The 25,896-nt window shown below is 46.0% G+C and overlaps 2 protein-coding genes across 5 annotated transcripts in view; one reads left to right on the top strand and one right to left on the bottom strand.

The window, feature by feature from the left end:
* Positions 1-25,896, bottom strand: part of IFT140 (intraflagellar transport 140) — a 97,397-nt gene that overhangs the window by 1,315 nt on the left and 70,186 nt on the right. For all 4 annotated transcript variants that reach the window (XM_033074074.2, XM_033074075.2, XM_033074073.2 and 1 more), the window contains 10 exons: positions 7,298-7,475; positions 4,905-5,095; positions 3,826-3,921; positions 3,344-3,476; positions 3,111-3,254; positions 2,598-2,726; positions 2,214-2,396; positions 1,350-1,556; positions 975-1,187; positions 729-895 (listed from right to left, as the gene is read on the bottom strand). In XM_033074074.2, coding sequence (XP_032929965.1) covers positions 729-895; positions 975-1,187; positions 1,350-1,556; positions 2,214-2,396; positions 2,598-2,726; positions 3,111-3,254; positions 3,344-3,476; positions 3,826-3,921; positions 4,905-5,095; positions 7,298-7,475 — 1,641 coding nt within the window. The remainder of the gene's footprint in view (positions 1-728; positions 896-974; positions 1,188-1,349; positions 1,557-2,213; positions 2,397-2,597; positions 2,727-3,110; positions 3,255-3,343; positions 3,477-3,825; positions 3,922-4,904; positions 5,096-7,297; positions 7,476-25,896) is intronic.
* TMEM204 (transmembrane protein 204) overlaps positions 14,445-25,896 on the top strand; it is a 33,393-nt gene continuing 21,941 nt past the window's right edge. The window contains exon 1 of the mRNA XM_033074079.2: positions 14,445-15,490. Coding sequence (XP_032929970.1) covers positions 15,211-15,490 — 280 coding nt within the window. The 5' untranslated portion in view covers positions 14,445-15,210. The remainder of the gene's footprint in view (positions 15,491-25,896) is intronic.

Raw genomic sequence — 25,896 nt, 5'->3', positions numbered from 1 at the left:
TCTGCCCCTCTGCCGTGCTCAAATGTGACCCCCACCTGCAGAGCTTCCTCCAGCCTGAGGTCCCAGGACAGGCAGGACATGGAGCTGCTGGAGCAAGTCCAGAGGAGGCCATGAAGGTGCTCCAAGGGCTGGAGCCCATCTGGAGCCAGGCTGGGAGAGCTGGTGGTGCTCACCTGGAGAAGAGAAGGCTCCAGGGACATCTCAGAGCCCCTTCCAGCACCTAAAGGGGCTCCAGTAGAGCTGGAGAGAGACTGGGGACAAGGGATGGAGGGACAGGACATGGGGAATGGCTTCCCACTACCCGAATTGTTCCCTGGGAGGATGGGGATGCTCCTGGATCCCTGGCAGTGTCCAAGATCAGGTTGGATGGGGCTTGGAATAACATGGGATAGTGGAAGGTGTCTGCCTATGGCAGGCTTTTGGAAGAAGATGGTCTTTAAGGTCCCTTCCCACTCAAAGCAGTCTGTGATTCTGTGATTTTCTGATAATTACCTTTCTGGTTACACCTCCCTTGGTCTATATCCTTCTCTTTCAGGTTACCATTCTCTCTTTAATGCAACGTTTTAAATGCACTTTTAAAAATCATATTATGGTTTCCCTGCCGGAAAAGTGTACCTATTTCCAGCAAGCTGCAAATTATTTATTATTTTTTAGATGCTGTTACAACTTCTGTTCTGGTATGGTATTTCTGTCACTTAGTTTCTGTGCTCTCCATTGCTGCAGCTCACCTCTGAGCATGGATGAACTGCTTCATCAGACTCATCCTGCTCTGCAGGTGGCCAAGTTTGCTTTCCTGTTCCACAGGGCTTCTGGCCTTTGCTTTGGAAAGGCACTTGTATGCTTCTGTCAGTGCTCTGTGGGCTTTTTCATAGTTCTGATACTCATCGATTTCGACCTGCAAGAGGAGAAAGAAGATAGTCTTGCTCCAGAGCCAATAAACCAAACACCTTCAGAAGACACAGGAAGGGCAGTACCTGAGCACATGCATCATAGAAACCTGCCAGGAGGTCAAGGGCCCCTCCTTTGGTGTAGAAGCTGATGATATTCGCAATAATCTTTGCGTCCTTACGCCAATCCAGTGACTGCAGGTAGTTGGCTGCCATGATATAAATTTCTCTCTGTCTGGAAACTCCCGCAAAGAAGATAATTTTCTCAGTATCTCCAGATTTCAGCAATGCCCTCATAGCCTGGCAAGAGAAAGAGTGGCACAGAGGAAGAGAGGGAAAATATTGTGAATGCAACATCACCATCAGGATGGCTCAGAAGTTTCATCTGGGTAGTTACTGTAGGCAGTCTGGTTCAAGGTTTTCTTTTCAAAACACCCTTGTTTTGAGGCTATCCAGGCTGACCTTTAACTTGTTCCCTGCTTGTGTGTATTTCTTGGTGGCCATGTGGTAGTTGCCTTGTCTCATGCAGCAGTCGGCAATTTGCTCCAGCAGCTCCCTCCGGGACTCCTCAGAGAGATCCTGGGACTCCTTGGAGACCGTCATCTTCTCAGCCAGCTCCTCCGTGATGGTCAGGTTCTGCTCTAGGCAGAGCTGCAGAGCTTCATGGTACTGATGGGAGCAAGAGTGCAATGAGATGTTGCAAACACTATCATGATACATCACATTTGCTTGTGGTGTAGCCTACAGAAAAATCAGCTACAAACACAAGCAGCTGAGGATGCTCTGTCTGGAACACTGGGATGTAGTTACATGTCTCAACATCAGCCTCTGTTCAGGCACACACTGTTTGCTAAAAAGAACATGTTCTTCCATGACAGAGTATGCCACTAAAGAGTCAGCCATTTTGACTCTGAACATGAGAGTTTGAGACATACAAGACAAGTTTGTTAGGCATGATCAATAATAACATTTTCAGCAAATACAAATAAATTGAAAGATTTTGTTAAATATTTTGGTACTTCCCATATAGGAACAAATTCTGAGTAGGCTATGCAAAAGTTTGTAGTCCAGAAAAGGGCTATGGTACCCTTGCAAAATGTGGAAGAAAGCCAACCATAGGAGCTTTTTAAAGAGGAGTGAGCACAGACCCAGCCAGCATTTTGGCAAGACTGAGCTGCCAGTGCCCCTGAATCCCTGGCTTAAGAGGAATCTTGAAACTTTACAAGTGTCTTATATCTGTTTACCTGCACAGATGAATAGCTGTGTGCAGGTCACACCTGTTGTGCTCCTCTATCTGTGCACAAGGGACCAGAGGGCTCAGCTCACCTTCCTCGCCGTGAGTAGCAGCTCCATTGCCTTCTCATACTGAGCGTGTTCAATGAAGAACCCAGAGCAGCGGGCAAGCAGGGCTGGGTCAGACTTTTCATCCAGGTCCTCAGCAATGAGCTGCAGGGCCCCAAACTGCTGCGTGGCAAAGGCCAGCTCCAGAGCTTTGGAGAAGTGTCCTGCCTGCAAAATTAGGAATAAGGCTTAAAAGACTAGAATGAGCACTACAGAGCCAATTCACAGGACACCCTGGAGTGGCTTAATAAAGCATTACTCACCATGAAAAGATGACTAATAGTAAGCAGCACAGCTGATTTAACATTCCTCTGCTATAGGAACTGCTTCAAGTGTAAAGTTTGGGAGTTTTTAGTAAAAAACATTTACCTTATGGTATAACATAACAGCTCTGTCCATTTGATCCCCCTTTTCCTCATAATAGCAGGCTGCCTCTATCATGTCTTCTGGTGAGCTCAGGAGAGCCAGGTTCATCAGCTGATCATCTAAATTATTTGCCTGTTCAAAAGCAAAGGTTTGGCTCTGGGTGTGCACACACAAATTTCATAATTCCAACTTCTGGAATAAAAGCCTGTAGCTTTATACTGCCACATAGTATTAAAATCTCTCCCCCTTCTGTGTAAAATCTCTACAACCCAAGTGATTTCTAGCTTTGATTATGATTATTTCTTTCAGGGAGTTTCTGATAAGCTGTTTAAGAAAATTCATTTCCAAACCACCAAGCCTTTATTGATCCACCTTTGGTAGAAGAGGTCAGCAGAAACCAGGAGCAGCTCCATCATGGACTGTCCAAGAACAGGCAGTGTCTTATGGGACAGAAGGAGCACAAACCCCTTGTAGCACCACAGGGCAGAAGCGTGTGCTGGTGTGGGCACGCTGTACCTTGCACAAGCGGATGGCGTTGTTGAATGCCTGGGCCCGGCTGTAGAAGTGCACGGCCTGCTTGATGTCCTCCTGACTCTCGTACTGCCGTGCCAGGTGATAGGAGGCTGCCCCATTCCCCGTTTCGTTTGCTATTTCAGCAGCCTGCAGAGGGAATTGCACAGGTTTACTTTGTGCCTATCCTCCTCCCAGGAATGAGAACTCTGGAAGCAGGTGGAAGCAGGCTGCCTTACCTTCTGAATGTTGCCTTGAAAGCAGTGGACACGGACTAGGGAAAAATAATCCTGAGCCAGTGCATAGTATTTTAATGCAGATTCCATCTCTGACTGGCTTTCCAAGTACTGTGCCCACCACTTCCACAGGCTCCTGGAAAAACAACAGTATTAACTGCAGCAACAAGAACTTCCTGATGCTGTTTTTCCCTCCTAGAGAGCTTGAACTGAAGACTGAACGCACTTTTTAGAACACATACTTTACCCCAACCCAAGTGTAACACTCCCAGGATTTGCACTATACAAGAAGTCAGCCTGGAAAACCAATATGGCAGTTCTTGAGCAAGTGCAGCATAAACCTGAAAAGCTGTTGGAGGGTCATAGTGGATAAGGTAGGGGTTGAATGAGACTGAGAGGATTCACAGTATCTCATCCTCACTCTCATCACAAACTCTATGTCAAACCTGACAGCCCCATGTAGAAGGAACAAGCATAGCACTGACTTGTCTTTCATCTTGTTGATGTAGTTCTCCAGGGCTTGTAAGTCTTCGGAGAGCATTCGAGGTACCTCGAACCTGTGTGTGTCTGATTTTTCATAGCTGTAGAGAAGAAGAACATATTAGATGTGAAATGACAGCCTCCTTATTAGCTCTCAATTTGTAAAACATCCATGTAATCTTGTTTGCCAGGCATCAACTGTCAGTACTGGCAACAACTGCTTTAGCTGCATAAATTCACTATAAGACCAGTTGCAGTCCACCAGCACCATCAAAAATTAAAAGTTCACTGGTGCTGCCAACCACTTGGAATGAGGGAGGTGTGATCTTCACAGCACAGGAAATACTTAAAAAGTGCCAGTGATGGCCCAAAGTAGTATTCCAGAAAGTTTCCCAAGCATCAAGCACACCTGACTGGACAAGTTACAAATGTCCCAGGCTCCACATTATACCACCTACTGCAACATCAGCCTTTGCCACTGCTGGGAGGTCACTGCCCTTAGCCCAGCACCCACCTCTTCTAACCCCACTGCCCACCATGGCCATCAGCATGATGATCAGCAGAGCTCTGTTTTGATTCTGAACAGAATTGACCTTATTGTATAATGACGACGATGATGATGGTAACTTTCATATTGGAAAACTCATATAAAAACAAGAAATACAAGACATCAGAAATACCCTCCACTAACTTCTCATAGGACTTAGCAACCACAGGAGAGGATCAGGCACCTGAAGCAATCAAGTCAAACTAAATTCTGTTCCAGCAGTTGTGTCTGGGACTCTTGGAAAAAGCAAATAATTGGTTTTATCACAGAAATGGAAGGAAAAGATAGCAGTGGTCTTCCAGAGACAAACACAGGACTGGATATGAGTAGGGTGCAACTACTGGCCCTTGACCTTTTAGACACCACATTATTTTCATGGGAGGGTGCTGGCAGATTTCACTGGGAATGCTTTCACTCTGTGAGATAGAAGGCACCAGAAAAAGGAAAAGACTTTAATTATTTTTTACTGGTTATCATCAAACATCCTTCTTCACCCATATCTACCCAGTCCCCCGGGTACACCCAGCTGGCGCTTACTGGGTGAGTGCCAGGTTCTGCTGCCCGGTTGCTTCCAGGTGCTTTGCGTAGTTGTAGTGGGTGGTGCGCAGGTGAACCCGGTCATGAGCCTCAGCTGTTTCCATGGCTTTCTGCCACTGGTTGGAGGCCTGGTAGAACTTGTTCAAGAGGTCATACCGTCTGCAAGCCTTATACAGCCGCTCTGCATCCTCCTGGGAGAGGAACACCCAAAATCCCCATCAGTCCCGACCATGCTGCCTGTCAGTCACACCAGGCGCTGCACTTTGGAGCGGTTTATTAGTGCAGGGCATTGCAATGCAATTAAAGCAACAGTCATTCAGGCAGAGGGTTTAACCAACTAAACATATGTGGCCTAGGATAGCATGTTATTGGGAAACAAGATGGTTATGTAAAAGTAAGGAAAGCACTCAGATCCTAACATTTATTGTAAGGATTGACTGGGAGGGAGGGGAGTGACACAAGTAAGTCATCAATGAACAAATGCTGTCAGGAGTGTGAATCACCAAAAATGGAGACAGCTACCAACTATGCTGCCCACCCAGGGGTGAGGCTTAGGAGATCCTGGCAGTCAGGGTTTGACAATTAAGGTGCTGCAAGCCAGGGAACCCCTGTGACTTCCTAGCAGGTGTCAGAGGCAGCAATGCTGTTCGTGGAAACTGAGCTCCATTCCTGGGAACAAATGTTAATAATTTATTACGGAATTAGAACAGGAGAGTTTTGCCCATGCTGACGCAAGGATGAACAAATTTGGAACTATTATTTTTATTCTCTGAGAGGTACTAATTCCCATGGAAGGAGCATTTTCCTGCTCCACCCAACTGCTGTCCAGCTGAACACTATATTTAGTAAATTGAGATTATCTGTCCAACACAGAAAAATGCTTTATGTCTCTTATTGTTTCAAATTTTAAAAAGCACAGAAAGTGGAAAAGGTAGGTGCCTGCCCTAGGATTCTGTAAGAGATGGAAAAAAGCAGAACTGCATTTGTTTTCCTGTAGTTCCCTTCCACCTCTCCAAACAGATCTAAATATCCAAGAGAAGAAGCACTGACACTTTCCAGCCTCACAGCTTTTTCTGCCAGGAAGCCTTTACAGACATTTAGTTTGAATTTTCCTTTTCCCCTTACCTTTAATTCAGAACAGTTTCTCTCTCTCTCTCTCTCTCTCTCTCACACACACACACATACTTACCAAATAAGTATAGATTGCTAAATACCTTTTCAAGCCAAATTCTAATTATTTAACCATTTTCAAGACTTCCTTTTCTGTGAAATCTTTCCAAGAGCTGAGAAATTTGCACTGATTTTCTCTGAACCTGTTCCAGTTCATCAACTTTTTTTTCTGTAATGAGATACTTAAAGGGTGGAAGTGATCATTCTAGCTGTAGCTGCCCTGAATATACAGACAGGAGTTGCCAAATCCAGGCCCCAGGATGTGGCAGCTCCTCAAACATGGCCCCAAACTGATTTTTGCTGTCACAGCACCTTGCTATTTTTTATCTAATTCAGTATTTCCTATAGACTGGGTTATTTCATAAATTCTTTCCCAGTTTTTCCCTCTGACGGATCATACGCCTGGATCTCCTACAGTTCCAAACTAAAAATTTCTGGCTTTCTTATGGATCATTGCTGAAGATATTAAATTGGTGGAATACTTATTCCACTCTAACTAGCATCAGCCATTTTCAATCCATATGACAATGCTGGTCTCAAACACAGCTTAGATCTCAGTTCTATTGGCAGTCAAGGGGAATGAAGTCAGAAGAAGACACAAGGTTCACTTTGGGGTGTATTTGCTGCCAGATTGGGCTCCAGATGGAGGAACGAGAGACAGTTGCTCCATACACCAACTCTGGGGAACTGACAGATCTTGTCCTCTGGCTGAGATGGATCCAGCCAAGTTCCTGCTCACACAGTGGGAGAAGTCAGGATAGAAATCTGGGTGGCTACGCATCCCTGGGACAGCACAGGCAATGAATGTGACTGACCAGAGCTCTCCAGCCTCAAAGGAAAAGTCTATTTTGCCAAAACTCCTTCAACAACCTCAGGTCAGATCTAAATCTGTGACAGCACACAGCTCTAGCCTTTCACTCTAGAAACAAATAATTTCAAAATGGAATTTGTGTTCCATATCAGCGCTTAAATATCAGAGCTCCAGAACTTAAAACGCGTTTGTTGAAACATTTTAACTATAATAAAATAGAGCCTCTTTTAAATCCAGTGAAACCTAGAATGACTAAGCTTGGAAGAGGCTTATGACCCAAGAAATCAGTTTTTTGTTATATGTTTCACACATAAAATAATCTTTAAATGATCTTTCCTTCTGTCAGTTTCTTTCACTGAGTAATTTTTCAGAATCTGCTATGAACTCTTCATGGCTTGGCTGTGGGATTTACCAGCATGCCCAGCTGGATGGCCAGCACAGCCACCCTGGCCTTCTGCTCTGGCTCTTGCTCAGCCTCCCGCAGTGCCTTGGCTCCTCTTGCATGACCCATGTGCCCCAGGCAAATTTTGGCAACATCGAGCCTCTGAGTCTTCACGCACATGCGAGCCATGTTCTCCCATACAGCCTCACTGCAGAAAATAAGAAAGTAAAAGAAAACTGTTATTGTGTCACCTGGAAGGCAGGTGAGGTTGAGGAGAGAGAATGTGAAAGGAAAAACCATCAGTCCATTGGGAATGGGATGACTGTAACAGGGTCCAGTAGCTGTGTGAAGACTGAAGAGGAACAGACGCAGGCTCACACACAAAGGTCAGTTCTTGAGCTAAATGGCCCCAGTCTTAAGGAAATATTTTGGGATCTGATTTACACCAATGTCTAAACAACAGCAGTTACACCTCTACTCTGGAGACAGGCTGAGAGAGCAGGGGATGTTCAGGCTGGAGAAGGCTCTGAGGAGAACTTAAGAGCCCCTTCTAGTGCCTAAAGGAGCTCCAGGAGAGCTGAAGATGGAGTTAGGACAAGGGCCTGAAGGGACAGGACAAAGGGGAATGGCTTTAAATTGAAAAAGGGGAGATTCAGATTGGAAGAAACTCTTCCCTGTGAGGTTGGTGAGACTCTGGCACAAGGTGCTCCGAGAAGCTGTGGCTGCCCCATCCCCGCAAGCATTCAAGGCCAGCTTGGACAGGGCTTGGAGCAACCAGGGAATAGTGGGAGGTGTCCCTGCCCAAAGCAGGGGTAGGTAGAATTAGATGGTCTTTAAGGTCCCTTCCAACCCAAACCAGTCTGTGATTCTATGTTTGCATGTATATAAGCATTTATCATGTGCTCATCCTGTTATAGCTGCAACCTATAGACAGTCATAAGTCCCACACTGATGTTCAGAAATCAAAATTAAAATGACGAGAAAAGTCTAACCTCACACTAGAAATCTCCTGCTACAGTCTGGAGTAGTTTAAATACTGAACAACTATTGGGAACTCAATTGTTGTATTCAGTAATAGGGAATGATATGTAGAAAAATTACCAAACAACCATGTTCTAATTGAAAACTTGGATAAAATGAGCAGAAACAAAAGCTTTGTGATGCTCAGAACAAGAATTCCTCAGGGCTATGAGTTGCAGTCTGCAAAGTCCCCTGCCTAGGCAGTCTGAGGACCATGCTCCTAGCTGGAATGGTTGGCAGAATTGCTCAGCAGAAGGACCATGACAGAAACTGACCAAGGCAGAGTGGGACAAGCAAAGATCTTCACAGCTTCTATTCACATTTGAGGCTATTCAGAATTTCATACAATACGTTTCATTAATAAAAACCATAAGCATTCAAAATAAGGTTTTTTTCAATGTCATCCTCAGCAGAGGTATGGTCTATGTAGTTCTCAGGCACCAACACAGCACAAAGTAAAGATCTAAATTTTAAAAGCAGGGGAAAAAAAAGAAAATAATAGAATATAATGACACTTTATGACCTGCCACCAAATTCCCTTCCAGTTTTCCTATGATTAAAATGTTTTTCTGTTTCCAGTTGTTGTGGGAAAGCCCTGCACAAACAGGAGAAAGTGACTTAAGGGGAAGCAGCAGAATGACGCGCTCTTCAACACATACACTAAGAAAGAGCACAGGAAAAATCCTTTGCATAATTTACTTTAGAATTAGAGCATCTTTTACTTGCAGTGCAACTCATATAAAGGTTTCAGGTAGTAATCAACATAAATAAGTGATACAGACTTTGCTGAGGACAAACGGTATAGGGAAAAGAAAAAAGAACAGAAGTGATAAATCAGGGAGAAATTTCAGAAAGATCAGAAGTGTTTCTGGTTTAGAAAAGCAAAAATGCATGTCTGAGTGCTGCCTTTCTTACAACTGAGTGGTATTCAAACACAGCCTCTTTATGCTCTTCTTCCAGAGGTCCAAGCTCTCCAGCTGAGGACCCAAAAGAAACATTGAAATAAATCATGGTAATTTCAGATCTGGAAGGACCTGACAGAAACCAGTGCTAGATCCTTCTGTGCGTCACCATTCAATACAGAAATGCTGCCTTATGTCAGCAGATGTGACCTTCCTAATTTCTGAAAAGTCGGAACAGTTTTCTCTTTTATTCCAGACACTACTAGAATTGGGAAAAGTGGGAAAAACACCATTAAAGAACATTGACATGATCAACATGATGTTAATTATGTTCACCTGGCTTTTGCCAACACAGCCATTTGAGTTCTGTCCTTAGGAAAAGCTGCTCAAGGCTGTGCCTGGGCACAGCAGTGCTTCACAGGGCTTGAGGAGAAAAAGTTCATTTTCCAAGCTCTTCAGTGTGCCAGATGAAGCTGCCAACAGCCAGCTGGCTCTGGGTGAAGAAATGCACGCACATCTGTGCTGGGCTTTGTCAGGCTGACTAACAGTGAGTTTCTGAAAGGAAATCAAAGTCTTTATTTTTCAGAGCTCTGACAGCTCTCAACTCCCTCCATGCAGGAAGATGAGAGTTCATGGGCTCAAACAGGCAAGCGGATGAGATTCTTATTTAGGCTACAGGGAGTGGAAACTTTTGAGATGAAACAGACTACACAGTGCATTTTAAAGTACAAAGTTAAAAGATAACAGTGTGCAGAGAGTCACAGCAGTATTTAGGAGATATTGCTCATCATCTCACAGCTGTGTTATGCTTTCCTGGATGGCAACAACTCCTGCCAATGTCAAAATTCAGTGGGAGCTGCTGCCCTAGGACTTCTCTTTGGGAGCTCTTGCCCTCCACACACCTGCCTGTGTGGAGCATTCAGGCACCCAGGTACCTCTGCCCTGAGGAGCTGGAGTTCTGCCATCCCACCTCTTTCTCCTCCACTCCAAACCACTTGTAAAATGAACCTGAGAGGCTTGAGCCATGGCTACATCGGGGACATCAACAAACGCAGAGTGGGAAACATCTGCAGTTGATGTGCTCTGCAGCTGGTTTTATTCTGGCAGGCACTGCCTCCTGCCACCCCGGCTGGTCAGGGGGTGAGCACACCAGGCTCAAACTGCACCAAGACACTGAATTTGGGAGTGTTTATAGCAGAGCACAGCTTGCATGGACTCACCCAGCACAGAGACCACACAAGAGATAAGAGGGACACCAAGGAAAGGTGTCCCTCCCCATGATAGGGAGTTTGTACTAGATGGTCCTTAAAATCCTTCCCAACCCAAACCATTCCATGATTCCAAGATTCTGAGAAACCTAACAGAGCAGCTCACCAGCACAAGAACCCTTGGCAGGTGAGACCACTGACTCCCTCTGACCATCCCTTCTCCTGCTTCTGCCCTGCAGAAATACCTGAAGGAGTGTTTCCCGTAAGGAACCCAGCCTTGCTCTGCCCAGAGCAGTTCCCATACCCCACTGGATTTGGTTAGCAGCTGCACAAGGCAGAGCAACAGCCATGGTTCCCATGGAGCTGCAGCAGAGACTGGTTCTTTCCAGCAGACACATCCTTCACAAGGGGAACAGTGTTTTGATAAGGTACTGGAGAGGAAAGGGTAGGGAAGGGGAGGTGATCCTGGGAGCACCCACAATCCACTTCCATTTCTCTCTCTGTTTCACAAAGACCAACCTCAGCCATGAGATGTGCAACCTCCCTGGCAGGCACACACCTCTAGCACCAGGGCAAGTTTTGCTGCCCCTCAGAAATGTGGGCAGATGGATGTAGGCCTAGTAAAGGAACAAGAAACAGGAGGTGCATAACAGGTTCACATAAATCCCAGGGAAAACCAGTTTATCTCCCAGTGTAGTGAGAAAGCTGAATCTGTGCATGCATCCCTAAAAGGCAGCAACTTTCCTTTCCAGGCCTTGCCCTGCTGTCCATACAAAATGCCAAGTAATACTTTTCCCTGCCCCCAAGTCTGACTCTAGTAATCTCCTGTTCTTCTCCTCCTCTTCTTCTCACCCCCCTGGAAAGCCTCTCACATCTGTACTTCATCAGCCAAAGCCTGAAACTTGAAGCCCAGGTGCAGCAGCAGTGGGAGCAGAGCCATGGGCCTGAAACTTGAAGCCCAGGTGCAGCAGCAGTGGGAGCAGAGCCATGGGAAGGCAGCCCAACCCAGAAGGGAGCCCTAAGCCCCCCACCAGGCACAGGGATACACAATCCTCTGCTGCACCCTGTGCTCCCAGGCTCCAACCACATCCACAGTGGCAGGGATTTGGGAAGCAAATGTTGATGCCTCTTAAGAGTGGACACAAATTTTACCACATACTTGATGAAAGTTCCCTTGCTTTGTATCTGACCTTTCACATCTGTTATTCTGTGGAACTGTGTTTACAGCGTCCACCATCTGATCTCACAAACCCTTCTATTCCCATATATTTTTCATTGCCTATTTAGCATGAAAGTTTAAAGAAAAAAATGAAATATTACTTAGAAGTGCTGGAGATTTATATGTCTGAAGCATCTCACTGGAAAACGTTTTCTCCCTCTATTTAATGGGCTATATTTGGAAAATGAACACTGATCAGGAACAGGGTAAAAAAATCTCTTTTCAGTTTGGGCCCCATTTTGTTGAACTGGGCCCTATAATATATACATTATATATAACGAATTAATATTGCATCCTATAATGTTGTATTATAGATAATCACAGAACCACAGAATAGTTTGCGTAGGAAGGGACACTAAAAACCATCTTGTTCCAAACCCTTGCCATGGGCAGGGACACCTTCCACTAGACTGGAAAACGCTAAGGACTTGAGAAAATAAGGTGTTATCTGATGTAGCTAAATTAGGTTTGATGCTTTTAAAATGGATTTATGGGATTCTGGTTATATCTTTATGTGGGACTAAAAGACAACAAGGAGCTAAGTAATAGATGAAAAGTTGTAATAGTTCAATGAGACTCTTGATAGTGTTAATGATATTATATGAGCTACTCTAAGAAAAGCCAGGGTATTTTTCATGTATGATCCAAACACTGAAAGTTGATGAGGCTACTCCTAAAAACTCTTCTCTAGCAGAAACAGACCATTTGATAAAGCAGCTTCACAAAATATATCTATAAGATCCCGTTGAATACATAGCTTTGTACCCTTTGTAAAACCAACACCAAGAGATGGCTCCATGTGAGTTGTATGACACAAACCCCTGTGCCCCACAGAATGCAGTGAGTGCTGCAAAATGCACATCCTGCTGCCTGTTTGTCAGCAAATAAGCATTCACTAAGGTAGTTTTTTATTAAAGATTCCCATACTGTTTAAATTGGATATTAGGGAAAATTTCTTCATGGAAATGGTAGGAATCACCATCCCTGGAAGGATTTAAAACCTGTGTGGCTATAGCACTTAGGGACATGGGTCTGTGGCTGGGGCAACGGTTGGACTTGATCTTTTCCAACCTTTATGATTCTATTACTAGACTGATTTATTCAGCCTTTGTAAAATATAATTGCTATTGGTTTTAATGTTACATGAGAAGGAAGCTTGGGCCCTGCTGAAAATACATACTCATACTTCATCAAATCACAAAAATCAAAGAGGGAGAGGCAGAAGCAGGTGTGAGACATTTCCCTAAAGGTAAATCTCTCTTGGTGTTATCTGTGTATAAACATCACTTGCCTTGCTGCTGAATCTCTGGCTTGTAATAAAATCAGAATCATAATAACAAATAGTCCAAGGGGTTTAAAATATGCAAAGATGGTCATTGCTGATAGGAAATTTCTTTGAACAATGGTAGACACTGGTGTGTTTATACTGGAAGTTCTAAAACCAGAAATGTACAGAAACATGACCAATCACAGGGAAAAAGAGAAACCAAAGATGATCAAGGGATATAGATGGTCAAAGCTTAAAGCTTAGTTTGTTTAAAGATTGAAAATTATCAGAGCACATGGAGGAGGGTTGAGTTCATAGCCAGATTAGTACATTCAACTTCAGGAGCTGAAAACTAATTATAGGAGTATATCAGCTTTATTGGAATTCCCACCCCCCCTCCACCTTCTCACATGAACAAGTCTTGGAAATAAAATATTGCCTTGCAAAAAAATTCAGACCAGTTTCTTTCTGTGTATTGGGTGAGGGCAGAATGGTTGGTTAGGGGCAAAGCCTCTTGCCTGGTAAAATTATATTAAAATAAAATATAAAATTAAATCACTTTCTAATCTAATTTATTTATTACAAGGATGTGAACTCCTGTGCCAGCATCTCAGGTGTGGCAGTGCCTGGTCTGTGCCAGGTCTCCTCAGTGCTCCGGATGCTGTGCCTTCAGTTCAATGTATAGAAGGCAATGCTACACTTGTGCACTGTTTGTGCAGCCCGAAGAACTGCGCCAGGCTCAGCTCAGAGGGGGCATAAGCCCAGGCAGCACTGCAGGACAGTGCCCACCAGAATCCGTGTTCTCGTCCCCGTGCTGCTGAGGCAGCTGATGGGAACAGCAAAGAGCCACTTGGAGTGCCAGTCTGGGCAAGATCGCACTGGAAATATCCAGGTTGAAGGGCAGTTTGGAAGGCCCTCAATAACTCTCTGTAAGAGTTTATCAAGAAGCTCCTGTCGTCCTCTGTACAGTCCATTCCCTGTCGGCAGGGACATCCCATCAAGCGCACGACAGCACAGTTTCCACGCCCTGGGCACCGAACGGGCTGGGCAGCCTCACGCCAGGACTTGGGCTCGGGCTGTGCCTCTCAACCTCACGCACACCCCAACACTCCCCCCTGCCTTTGCAGACACTGACAAACTGGGTTGTTATCGGGTTGAGAATCTCGAGATGTTATACTTCCTATTTATCTGTCCCTCCTATGGTGCAGAGAGCACGGGGGCATCAGGGAACCCCCACATCGCAAGCAGCGAACCCCAATATTGTTTTGCTTCTAGTAAAAGGTATTTCAAAATCCCTCTCCTCGGTCCCTTCCACAGAGGTGATGCCCCGAGGGCTGAGGCTGGGATTTCCTTCTCTTCCTTTCCCGAGGAGCTCCGCTGTGCTCCGCGGGCTCTCCGAGACGCTGCGGGTCCCGGCAGCCCTGCCGCGGGCAGCGGCGAGGGGAGGAGGCGTGAAGCAGGGAGGGGGCTCTCCGAAGGGAGGAGGGACACCTTTAGAAGTCTCCATAGTCTTTTCCTTTCAGGAAACACATCCTGTTAATGTTTGACTGCCGTGGCAGTGGCTCTTTTTTTGCAGTCGACTACGCCCTGAGGCTCACCAAAACGAGCCACAAAAACAGCCATTTCCTCTTGGTGGGGAGGTGGGGGGGCCTTTTCCTCACCGCAGTGGCTGTTCTCGTCTCGGCACTTACAGCTCGGCTCTTCGGAGAGAGACCCGCCAGAGTAACTTCTCGGGATACTCCAGACTTCCAGATCACTTTTGGGGTGATCGCATTCCCCTCTGGCTCAGCTTGGCTTTGAGAGAATGACATCTGTCACCATTTGCGGGATATTCTGAAGTTTGCACCCAAACCCAGGCTTTTGGAGCAGCACTGGTTGGCTTGAAGGACCCGGCGCTCGGCAAGCTACAGCGAGCATTCCATCCCACCTCTGCCCCACCTCAGCTCAGGCTCTCCTGCACCGAGACTGGATTCTGTTTGGATTCACCCCATCCAACACGGAATGGACCTCCCTGTCATCCAGTTTACCACGGGACTGGCATTACTTATCAAAGTGCAAGAAGGTGGATAAGTCAACGCTGGGAAAGACCTAACAAAGTTTCTTTGCATTCTTATTTTATGGAATTCTCCTATCTACCTCACAAAATTCTCATTTCCTTGGTCAGAAATTCCTCTGGAGTTGACTTCAAGAATGAACGGTGATGTCCTCTAGCGACTCATAACACCCCAGCGCAGCTGCCTGTTCCCAGCCTAGTTTCAATGTGCTGCAGCTGACTGAGACCTCGTGTTGTCTGCAATTAGAGACTAGCGGCAAGCTGACAGTCAGATATGACTGTCCAAAAACTGATAGCCACAGCTGTGTTGGTAGCCCTGGTCTCACTCATCCTTAACAATGCGGCTGCCTTTAGCCCCAACTGGGTGTACCAAACGCTGGAGGATGGGCGCAAGCGCAGTGTGGGGCTCTGGAGGATGTGCTGGCTGGCAGAGCGGAGCAGAGGGGGTGCAAGCACCAGTGCCAGGCACGGGCAAGGGGAGGAGCAGCAATGTGAAGCCTTGGGCTGGGGTTCAGAGTCGGCTGGGTTCCAGGAGTCACGCAGCACTGTCAAACGTAAGTGGAGCCTCTTATCTTCTCTGCAGACACCTATTGATAGGGTGCACCTGGTCCCCAAGAGTTCAATGGCCTAACCCTGAAATCATGTTATCTGTCTTAGTCTAAACACCTCTTAACATTCATTCCCAAATAAATTAATTAAAAAAAAAAAAAAAGAAGCATGATGTCCACCAGTGATTAACTAATTTCCTTCTCCCCCCTCAAAACCAGCAATCTGCATGGTGCTGCCTGGTTTATATAGCCCAGGGATTGATCTGCTTTGAAAAAATGATTTAAAAAGTGTAAGCCTAAAGTTTGCAGACATCTTGGGCCCCTCTTCTCCCCCCTGAGCTCCTGCCATAAGATATCCCTTCCTCCTCAGTATAACAGCAACCACAGTTGCTCTGAATACCCTAAAACTACAAAAACACAACCCAAACTCAAAAAGGTATTGCAATGAACGACATGAGTTATTCCTCCCTTCTGTATGCTTTTGTTGGAAATGCCAGGAGTAGAAAAGACAGAAATAGGTGTGGTAAAAACATGTAAAATTGAGAAAAGTCTTAAAATGTATAACTATTCTTGGTGAAAAAATACAATTAATATACAACTTGGTGACTAATCATTACCCATGGTATATTTTTCATTTTGCACTTTCATGGATTATGGGATCTGAAAAATGCAAATAGCTTACACTGAGCTAGGGAAAATGACTGTATAACATGAGAATTACAGAACTGATTTCTAAATAATAAACCTTACGTACCACATTCATAGCATTAATGGTGCAACACTGTTCTCCCAGAGCAGAACTGTGCTGGAACAGGATCAATAAAATGCTTGGGTTAGAAGGCACCTGTCCAAAATATCTGCAGACACCATGGCTGGGACCACAATTACCCTGGTGCCAAGAGGTTTTCCCCCTAAAGCCCCTCCACTGCCAGGAGCTGGGCTGTGAGCAGCCATTCAAAGGACAATCAGTGCTTCCACTGTACCCTTCAAGGCATGGAGTTTAACAGGACTAACGGCTGTAATGTTCATGCCTCGACTGACCACTGGATTCTCCCAAAATTTCAAGGATGCTCATGAACAGCTCTGGCACCTCTGAGGCATGGTTGGTAGCATCTATAACACACATGATTTCAAAACAGATTGTTTTCATGGTTCAAAATGTGGAGAAAGAGAAATTGGTCCTTGGAGTTTCTTAGATCCCTCTAGAGAGAAACCAAAGAAATATTGGAATATAGGAATAGAGGAATTTATTTTTAAAATGCTTTAATGTGGACCCATTCTAGATCGTATCTTCCAACAAAATTATGCAGAAACATTTTTTGCACATTTCTAATACTGAGCCTGTATAAATCACAGATGGAGAACTTCTCAAATGCTTTTAAAGTCCTTAGCCTTTCAATACTTTAACTGAAAGAACCTTTATAACAATAAATGGTTACAAAAAGGATTAGACTGTGGGGGAAGTTCCTTGTGTGTTTTTTGCAGCTTCATCTCTGGAATCACTTCCCCAGTTAATACTGATAAGCCATATTCTAACTTGAAGAACATGTGTACCATTCACAAATGGTAAAAGTACATGTTATGTACTCAACGCTGGAACGAGCTCCAGCACAGTGAATTTGGCTCCTACAGCATTTTTAGCACACAAACTTGTACTTCTTGCTGTGTGCAGGCCACGAGCTGTGTGGTACCAAAGGGTGAGAGGTATTAGTTTCATGGCAGAATGATTTGGGCAGCAGTTTCTGATGTCAAATAGAAGCATAACATGACAGAAAATTTGAAAATTTCCAAGTAATAATTATAGCATGATCAAGTACTCAGAAGAATTATCTGACACCCACTGTTAAAAATTCTAATTTAAAGGAGGCTTTTCAAGACCAGGGACTTGATCTGTATAGGAGTAAAGCATCCATTGCCTATTGACTCTGGAAGCAAATAGCAAGCAAAGGCCAATTCTGAATCTTGATAAAGCATTGAAAGGAAAATTCCCCTATGCAGTTGTGTCATGATAAACTCAGTAGGAAACACAACTGTGGCATTGATTTTTAAGACAATTTTGTTTCCATGGATGTACACATGGTCAGTATAAGTCTGATTTTGCATCCCTGGTTTTGTCATCCAAAAGAATTCCCATAATAAGAAATCACATATTATTTTAGTAATACCTATGGCAATCCTCGTCTGTAGATAAATCAAAGACATGCAGGGGTGTGTGTGTGTGTGTGTGTGTGTGTGTGTGTGTGTGTGTGTGTGTGTGTGTGTGTGCATGCATATGCATACATGCATCTACAAATAACTTTATGAAGGAAAATAGCCTTCCTCAGTACTGAGTTACCATGACATATTCTGGATGCCATTTGTAAAACAATATAGAAAAGCTGTTCTGCCAATAGCAATGCTGAAGAGGCCACAATCTGGCTCATATAAAACAATGCCTTTATACACATATAGACATACATATTTGAGAGGCAAGTTCAACAGAAAAACCGTAAACTCTTTGGGAATTTGCTTGTCCATATACAAAAGACTCTTGTACATGCAGTATATAACTAACTATAGGCACTACTGTGAGCTTGCTACCTCCATGGCAGAGAGAAGCACATTCTTAGAACCTGCTTTTTACCTGACTTTTCTCTGCCTGCTTTTTCCTTCCACTGAAATCACAGAATCATGGAATGGTTTGGGTTGGAAAGAACCTTCATGCCCATTGCATCCCACCCCCTGCTATGGGCAAAGATACCTCCCACTATCTCAGGTAGCTCCAAGCCCTGTCCAACTTGGCCTGAAACACTTGGAAGTGGGACGGGCCAGCAACAGCTTCTCTGGGCACCCTGTGAGAGGCACCCAGGGCCTCACCAACCTCACAGGGCAGGGTTTCTTCCTAGAAATGTAAAAAAAAACCAACCAAAAATAAAGTCAGGGACAGGGGCAAATTATATTAAAAATACAGGGAAATGAAGCATTGCAATGCAAACTACTTCTGCAAGGCACAGTGTCAGGAGCATGGGCAACTGATTCCATGGGAAAGCACTTCAACTCTGTCCTTCAAATCTCACTGCTCTGGGAAGAAGAGATCCCAGGCCCTTTCACTTGTCTTCATCTACCTTTCTCTTTCTCACCCTCTTGCTGTGCAGCCCTGCACCTCTCTTTCAACCCCCTGTGATGCTGAAAAACTTCTGTGGTGGTTCAGATGACTAACAGCAAAAGAATCTCCAGGTTAGGGTGGAAGTTTTGGACAGGGGGTGGGATGGAGTTTTTGGATGGAGTTTTTATAACTTGGACAAACCACTGAATAATACAAACTTAAATGCTTCACTGAGAACTCAGATTGTATAGCCCCTCTTCAAACATTTTAAGGAACCTGGCCAAGTAGCCTAACTCTCCTGTCACCTGAGGGTAGGCAAAGACACTTGACAAACATTATGGAGCTGCAGTTTCAGAGCTGTTGAAAAATTCTAGAAGATTATGTTCCTGCCTGCATCTCTTAATGCTTCAGAAAAAGCTCAGAGGTAGTAGCCTCACAGCCTCAGTAAGAGCTGGGGTAAGACAGCATGTCACGAATAGTCAACACTGAGTTTTGTGCCCATGTCATGTGTGACAAGGGCAACACACCCAGCGATGTGGCCCCACACAGGGACATGTAAGCTATCTTGAGTGAAGAGAACATGCAGCTCCACCACCAGTGATGCCTCTCAGAGCCAACCCTTTTCAAAGCCACCTAGGTCCTGGCCCAGTACCAGGAATACTGCACAAACACACCAGATTACTTGGAATCAACTTAGATATTTTTAACCACACTGCACAGTACAAATATGCCCTTATGGTCTGCCATGCTCTGAGGCTTTCTCTGGATGGGCACAAGGAGATGATTTATTCATCAGCCAAGGTCACAGTTTGCCCATCTTTGTAAGAACATTAGGAACAATGTGGAAATGCAGGAATAGGAACAAGTTTAAAAGATACAAAACCTCACTGGGTTCTTCAGGGCTCAGGAGACATAAGGAAAATTGGAACAGCAGGAGTGTGTTATAACTTCTGATACTCAGAGCTGGATTGCTTGTGGAATTGAAGTTCTAACAAGGAGTGTAATTCATGCCAGAGAGCGGCACAGCATCAGAAGCAGCTACATGACTGCCACAGGGACCCCAGGTAAACACCTGTCCAGCCTGGATGGATGATTGTTGCACACACTCGGACACTGGGACATTTGGTGGCTGAGACAGGATGCTGCTCAGGGTGGGAATGAAGAAGTGAGGTTTGATACAGAGGCAACCATTCACCTTAATGCCCATGTCCACTCCAAAATTTCCAACTTCTCTGAAATCTGGGTGGCTGGAAGCCAGGCTGAGTCACGCAGCTGAGTGTGCTGTAGACATGTTACTTGTCTACATATATAATATTTCCATAATATAGAGACCCAGAAAGGAGGCCAAGTGCATCTGGAGAACAGGAACTACCATTAGATTAAAAAAAAGCCCCAAACCTTATTATACACATTATATGTATTGCATGATAGACTGTTCAGGCTGTTCCACAGAGATGAGGCAGCATGGGTAGCTGGCAGCTCAAGGTTTGTGATTTCCCATTCTAATATCTGAAATATGAACAACATTTAAATAAGTGACACTACTAATTTAATGATGGAGGCCAGTAGAAATGAATTCTGAGAGACATGGCTTTTCAACTTAGGGTGAATACTCATTTTACTGTCAGAGGCAATTCCGTGTGCTCATTTTAGAAAAGTGCAAAACTCCTTGGGATTCGGGACAGGAAAATGAACTTAAAACAAGTTTCAATGCAGTACCTACACAAGTGTTGCACAGTAATATTGTCACAGCAATCAGAGTTTGGTTACCCTTGACATCAACACTTTGAAATCAATTAAAGCATTATGAGTGAAAATGCCTCTGGAGCTTTTGAAAATTTCAGATTAATGCATTTATCAAAGCCACCAGTACAGAATACCCTGCTGAGGTTTATAAAGAGGCATATCATGATATCTAGACAACTCATATCTCATCAGAAATAGCTGTGATCATTGTACTGAAGGTTTTCAATGTTAGGTTGCAAGGGCCCATCACTTAACCATAAGCACTTGCTTATGTTGAAAATAGTTAAGGGAGGCATGTCTTCACCCCAAAAGTAACAACTGAAGCTGTTATAACAACCACCCACCAACCACACTCTCCTCTCCCCAACAAGATCTGTCTGTCCTTCAAAATAAGTATTCAAATGTGAAGTTTTCACACCTAGATGAGCTGAATGGTTAAGTTCCAAAATACCTAAACGATTGGAAGATTCCCCCAGTTTGTCACATCAGAACATTGTTGTAACTGTGCCAAAACTGATTGGGTTTTCCCTGCTCCCTTCCTCTTCATTAAATTACTATTTTTAAGTGAAAAAAGCATAAATTGCATACTTCAGAAAGCCTCCCTAGAGGTGAAAAAGCAAAATAATTTTTGAGATATCCATGCATTCATAATTTTTAAGATATTCATCCAGCAACAGAATGTACTGAGGACTCTTGTTGCTGAAATCTCTATGGCTAATTGCAAAGATTTAAAAAAAAAAAGAGTAGGAGAGACTTTCCTTTTCAGGACAAAGTCAGTAAGACCTGCAAACGACATAGTCACATGGAATGGGTACGCAAATTCAGATCTGTTTCACTTAAAAAATTAGTGACTATTCAGACCATCAAAATACATTTGCATCACATAAGCACCTCTTTAAACCTTCCCATGACCTGAGTGACACAGTCATGCAAAGGTGAACTGAGATACTGCCAACATTTGGCTTAGTTTGTTTCACAAGGACAGTAATTTCACGACCATAAGGCACACTGGATTATAAGACACACCTCCGGGAGTCAGCAAATTTCGCAACTTTGTACATTATATAAGGCACACTTTAAGGCGTTACTTTCGCAACGAAGTAACGAATTACTAATGGAATCGTGGGATCGTGGGGTTCACTGGCAGGTGCTCAATTTGCAAACATTTTTCACAGATTGGCATAGCTTTTAAATGCAGCCCCAAGTGTCCTCCCCGTGCGCAGGCCCCAGAACTCCCACCTGCCCCTGGCGCCAGCTGGTGAGGCGCGGCTTGGGGCTGCTGCAGCTCGCAGCGGTTCGGGGTGGCTCGGGGCTGCCGCGGCTTGCGGCTTCTGCGGCAGCTCGCTCCCTCCCCTCCCGCGCCACCCCGGCGCTGCAGTAGCTCCATGCAGCTCCGGGAGCCCCGCGCCCCCTGGCACTCCAGGTGCCCTGTGCCATGCTGGGAGCCCTGTGCCCGCCAGGCTTTTCCCCTGCGCCGGCACAGCCCTGATGCCGGTGGTCTCACCCCGATGCCAGGGCAGCCGCAGCCCGGCGCTGCCCCGATGTCGCCAGGCTCACCCCAGCCTGGCGCTGCCCCGACGCCGCCGCCGGGTGGGCTTTGCTCGGGGCTGTTGCAGGCTCGCACTTCCGGGTTGACGAATTTCCCAAATTTGTCCATATATGAGGCGCACCGGACTATAAGGCACGCTTCCGGGTTCGGACCAAAATTTTAGTCAAAAGGGTGTGCCTTATAGTCGTGAAATTACTGTACTTTCAAAGTGCTTCCTAACTCATACTCCAAGAGGCTAGCAATATAAATACCACAAGTTTAAGTTGACAAAAGAAATTAAATGTGAAAGACTATAAATAGAGCCCAGGTTTGGGAGGCATAGCATGATGCTGGTAATTATAGTGATTCTATTTATTGTCCTTGTTATCTCAGAGTACTTTTAACAGTAAGTGCTGACCTCCTATGTCCATGTTGTAAAATGAAGCACAGTTGTACGACCTCCTATGCCCATGTTGTAAAATGAAGCACAGTTGTACTTTGCACTTTCATAGTGCTCTTGGTATCCAAGGCACAGATTCAGCTGATTTCCATGGCAGCTTCGGAGACTGCTCAGCACATCTCACCTTTGCTGACAATACTGACATCCAAAACAAAAGAAACACATGATTCATTGCCTGAAGTTTGACTGAAGTGATTTGGTTTTTTAATTCTATGGAAGGGTTTGTTCTAAATTTCTTTTGTTAATACTGAATCCAGCTCTCCAGGTTGGAACTCAGGTTTATGAACAGCAGGATCATAAGTAAGAGTCAGCAAGACAGAAGCCTTGCTCTTTCTGACTCTTGCCTTTCATCCATTTAAGTTCAAGCATAGCATTCTGGCTTTTCCTAATTTTGGTACTTGGTTTGCATTTCTGAAGTCCCTATAATGTGGATTTTAAAAATTACTCCACAAGGCTGAAAAATATGATGCATTCTTTATCTCAGGATAACAGCTCAGCAAAATATCAAGTTCTGGAAGAAGACGGGCATGCTCAGTTAGAACCTCTGATTATATTAAAGAAAACCTAATTACTTATCTAATTACAGTAATTTCACGACTATAAGACGCACCCTTTCGGCTAAATTTTTTTCCCCGAAACCGGAAGTGCGCCTTATCTGATGGACAAAGTTGCAAAATTTGCCAAACCGGAAGTGCGAGTCGCAAGGGGGGGCGGGGGCGGGTGGCCACAGCCGGCAGGAGCCAGGAGGGAGCCAATGCTGGCCTGGGCCCGGGCGGAACAAGAAGCCGGGAAGCGCCACCACGGGTGTGGGGGGAATGAGAAGCCGGGTGGTGCCAGCCCTGGCCCGGGTGAGGGGGAAACAAGAACCTGGGCGGCCCTGGCCCGGGTGTGGAGGGAACGAGAAGTGTGAGCCCGCAACAGCCCCGAGCAGAGCCCACCCAGCGGCAGCATTGAGGCAGCAGCAGAGAAGCCCCTGCAGCTGCCAAAAGGTGGTGCCGGCCGAGCCGCTGCGGCCGCCAAAAAGCGGTGGTGGCAAAGCCCCTGTGGCCGCCAAAAAGTGGCGGCGGCGAAGCGGTGGCGGGGAAGTCCCTGTGGCTGCCGAATCGCGGCGGCGGGGAGGCCCCCGCGGTTGCCGCATCCTGGCGCTAGTCGAGCCCCTGCAGCTGTCGAATCGCAGCGCCGCCGGAGCCCCCGCGACCACCGAATCGCGGCGCCACCAGAGCCCCCGCGGCCGCCAAATCGTGGCACCACCGGAGCACCCGCGGCCGCCGAATCGCGGCGCCACCGGAGCCCCCGTGGCCGCCAAATCGTGGCGACAAGTGGCACAGCCCCGGGGAAGCGGAGAGAAGCGGCGTGGCTGTGGGGAAGCAACGGGAAGGGCCGCTGCCCCCCGCCGGCTTTTGGGAAGCCGGGACGCAGCGCAGTTGCATGGTGGGAGCCAGGTGCCGTGAGGCATGCCAGCTGGCGCCGGGGGCAGGCGGGAGTGCCGGGGCCCGCTGCACGGGGATGGCGCCTGGGGCTGCATTTAAAGGCTACACCAATCTTTGAAAAATGTTTGCAAATTGAGCACCTGCCAGCAATTCGTTACTTTGTTGCGCGCCGCGTGGCTCCTCACTGCAAAAAAAAAAGTGCGCCTTATAGTCCGGTGCGCCTTATCTGATCTACAAAGTTGCGAAATTTGCCGGCTCCTGGGGGGTGCGCCTTATAGTCCGGTGCGCCTTATGGTCGTGAAATTACTGTAGATTTTTATCTGAAGATTATGATCTCAGCCTGCAAACATTCAGCCCAAGAAGATGAAGTCTAGCACAGTAACAAGAAATCGAAAATGGGTTCTAACAAAAGTAAGTGAAGCAACTTAAGTGTAAGGAGCATTACCAGTTTCATCTATAATCAATTACAAATCTCTTTTCAGAAACGCAACTATTTATCCTCCTTTCCAGAATAAAGTCATGTATGAACATGAAGCATTTAAAAGGACAATCAGGTACATGCCATAATGTGTCCTCAATAATTCACCAAGTGATTAATAAATAAACCCAAGAACCATAGGAAACAGCATCAAGAGAATTTAAAAAAAAATTCATTTAATTACAAAACCAAGAAGCAATATCCATCAGGAGATTTAAAGAATGGATGTGATCAGAGATGCAATTAGCTTCACAGCAAGCTAAGGTGGCACCATCCTTCAGCTGAGCATAGCCCATCCTGCACTATTAAGAGTTTAAGAGCTAATCAAGAATTAAAGTACAATTTTTGAGATGCAACAGACTTAGTGTCCTACACTGGACAGGGATAACATCACAGTCCCAGTCAGCTCCTACAGCTCAGATGACAGCAGCAAATTGTGAAGGCACACAGAGATGCTGGGAGTCAGCACTGTCCCCATGCACTGAATAAATGTGTGGTCACTAGATTCTTCCAGAGTTGGATACTTAATAACTTACTCACAGGAAGCTGGATTAAAGTTTGCATTAAAATGTTTGTTTATCAAGAGGGGTCTTTCCCAGGGGGAGTTTTAGACTACTATGAAAATATTTTGAGCCATTTTGCTTAATCATTAAAAAGCTTGAATTTCCACTTCGCTGATTTTTTTTTCCTCTATGCAGACAGAAAAGGGAAAGAAATGCTCACATTTTAAGCAATTAACATACAGTAGTTTCACGAATACAAGCCGCATCATTTTGACTAAAATTGTGCTCCCAAACCGGAAATGCGGCTAATACTCAGGAGCAGCTAATATGTGAATAATTTTCTGACATTTCCACCCCCAGAAGTGGAAACCGAGGTGCCGAGTCGAGCAACTTGCCAGTAAAAGCCATAATTTTGTGATTGTTACAAATTGTTAATCTGTTGCGCCACGGGTGGAGCCTGGCTCCCTGCAGGCAGCACGGGGGGCGGGGAGAGAGGCGGGAGAGCTCTCTCCTTCCCTCCTCTCCCGCAGTCCGGGGGAGAGACGGGGGGGCCCCGTGCTGCCATCCCCGCGGCCTGGGGGGAAGGCAGGGGCTACGTGCTGCCATCCCCACGGCCCATGGGGTAAGCAGGGGGCTCCTGCCCCCGCCCGCCGTGGCAGGAGCAGGCAGGGTCCGTCCCGGCCCGCCGCAGCAGGAGTGGGGAAACTCCGTCCCACCCGCCGCCACCGCCACGGGCGTGGGGAAGCTCCGTCCCCGCCCGCCGCCGCTGCCGTGGTGGGGGGGGGCTCCGTACCTGCCTGCCACCGCAGGGCAGCGCCGGGCCGGGGTGACCAAGCCCAGTGGCAGTGGCGGCCAGCCCTGAGCGGCCCCGCCGAGCGGTAGCGCTGGGCTGGGCCACCTGGCCCCGTCGGCAGCCCCGAGCGGGTCGAGCTTGCACAGCCTTAGCTGAGCCAGTAATCCCCGCCCTGCCACGGTTCTGTTACTAATTGGCAACTTTGTTGCACGCGGGTCCTCGCTGTGAACAACAGAGCGGCTTATACTCGGGTGCGGTTTTTTTATGGACAGAAAACAAAATGTTTGCCAACACCCAGAGATGCGGCTTATAGTCCGTGCATTTGTATTTGTGAAACTACTGTAGTGTGATTTTCCAGTGAGATTGTTCTTCCTCATTATCCCAAAACA

The sequence above is a fragment of the Catharus ustulatus genome, chromosome 16 (genome assembly GCF_009819885.2).
Source record: "Catharus ustulatus isolate bCatUst1 chromosome 16, bCatUst1.pri.v2, whole genome shotgun sequence".
Taxonomy (NCBI): domain Eukaryota; kingdom Metazoa; phylum Chordata; class Aves; order Passeriformes; family Turdidae; genus Catharus; species Catharus ustulatus.
The sequence above is the reverse complement of the archived record's forward strand: the minus strand, read 5'-3'. Positions and strand labels throughout refer to the sequence as shown.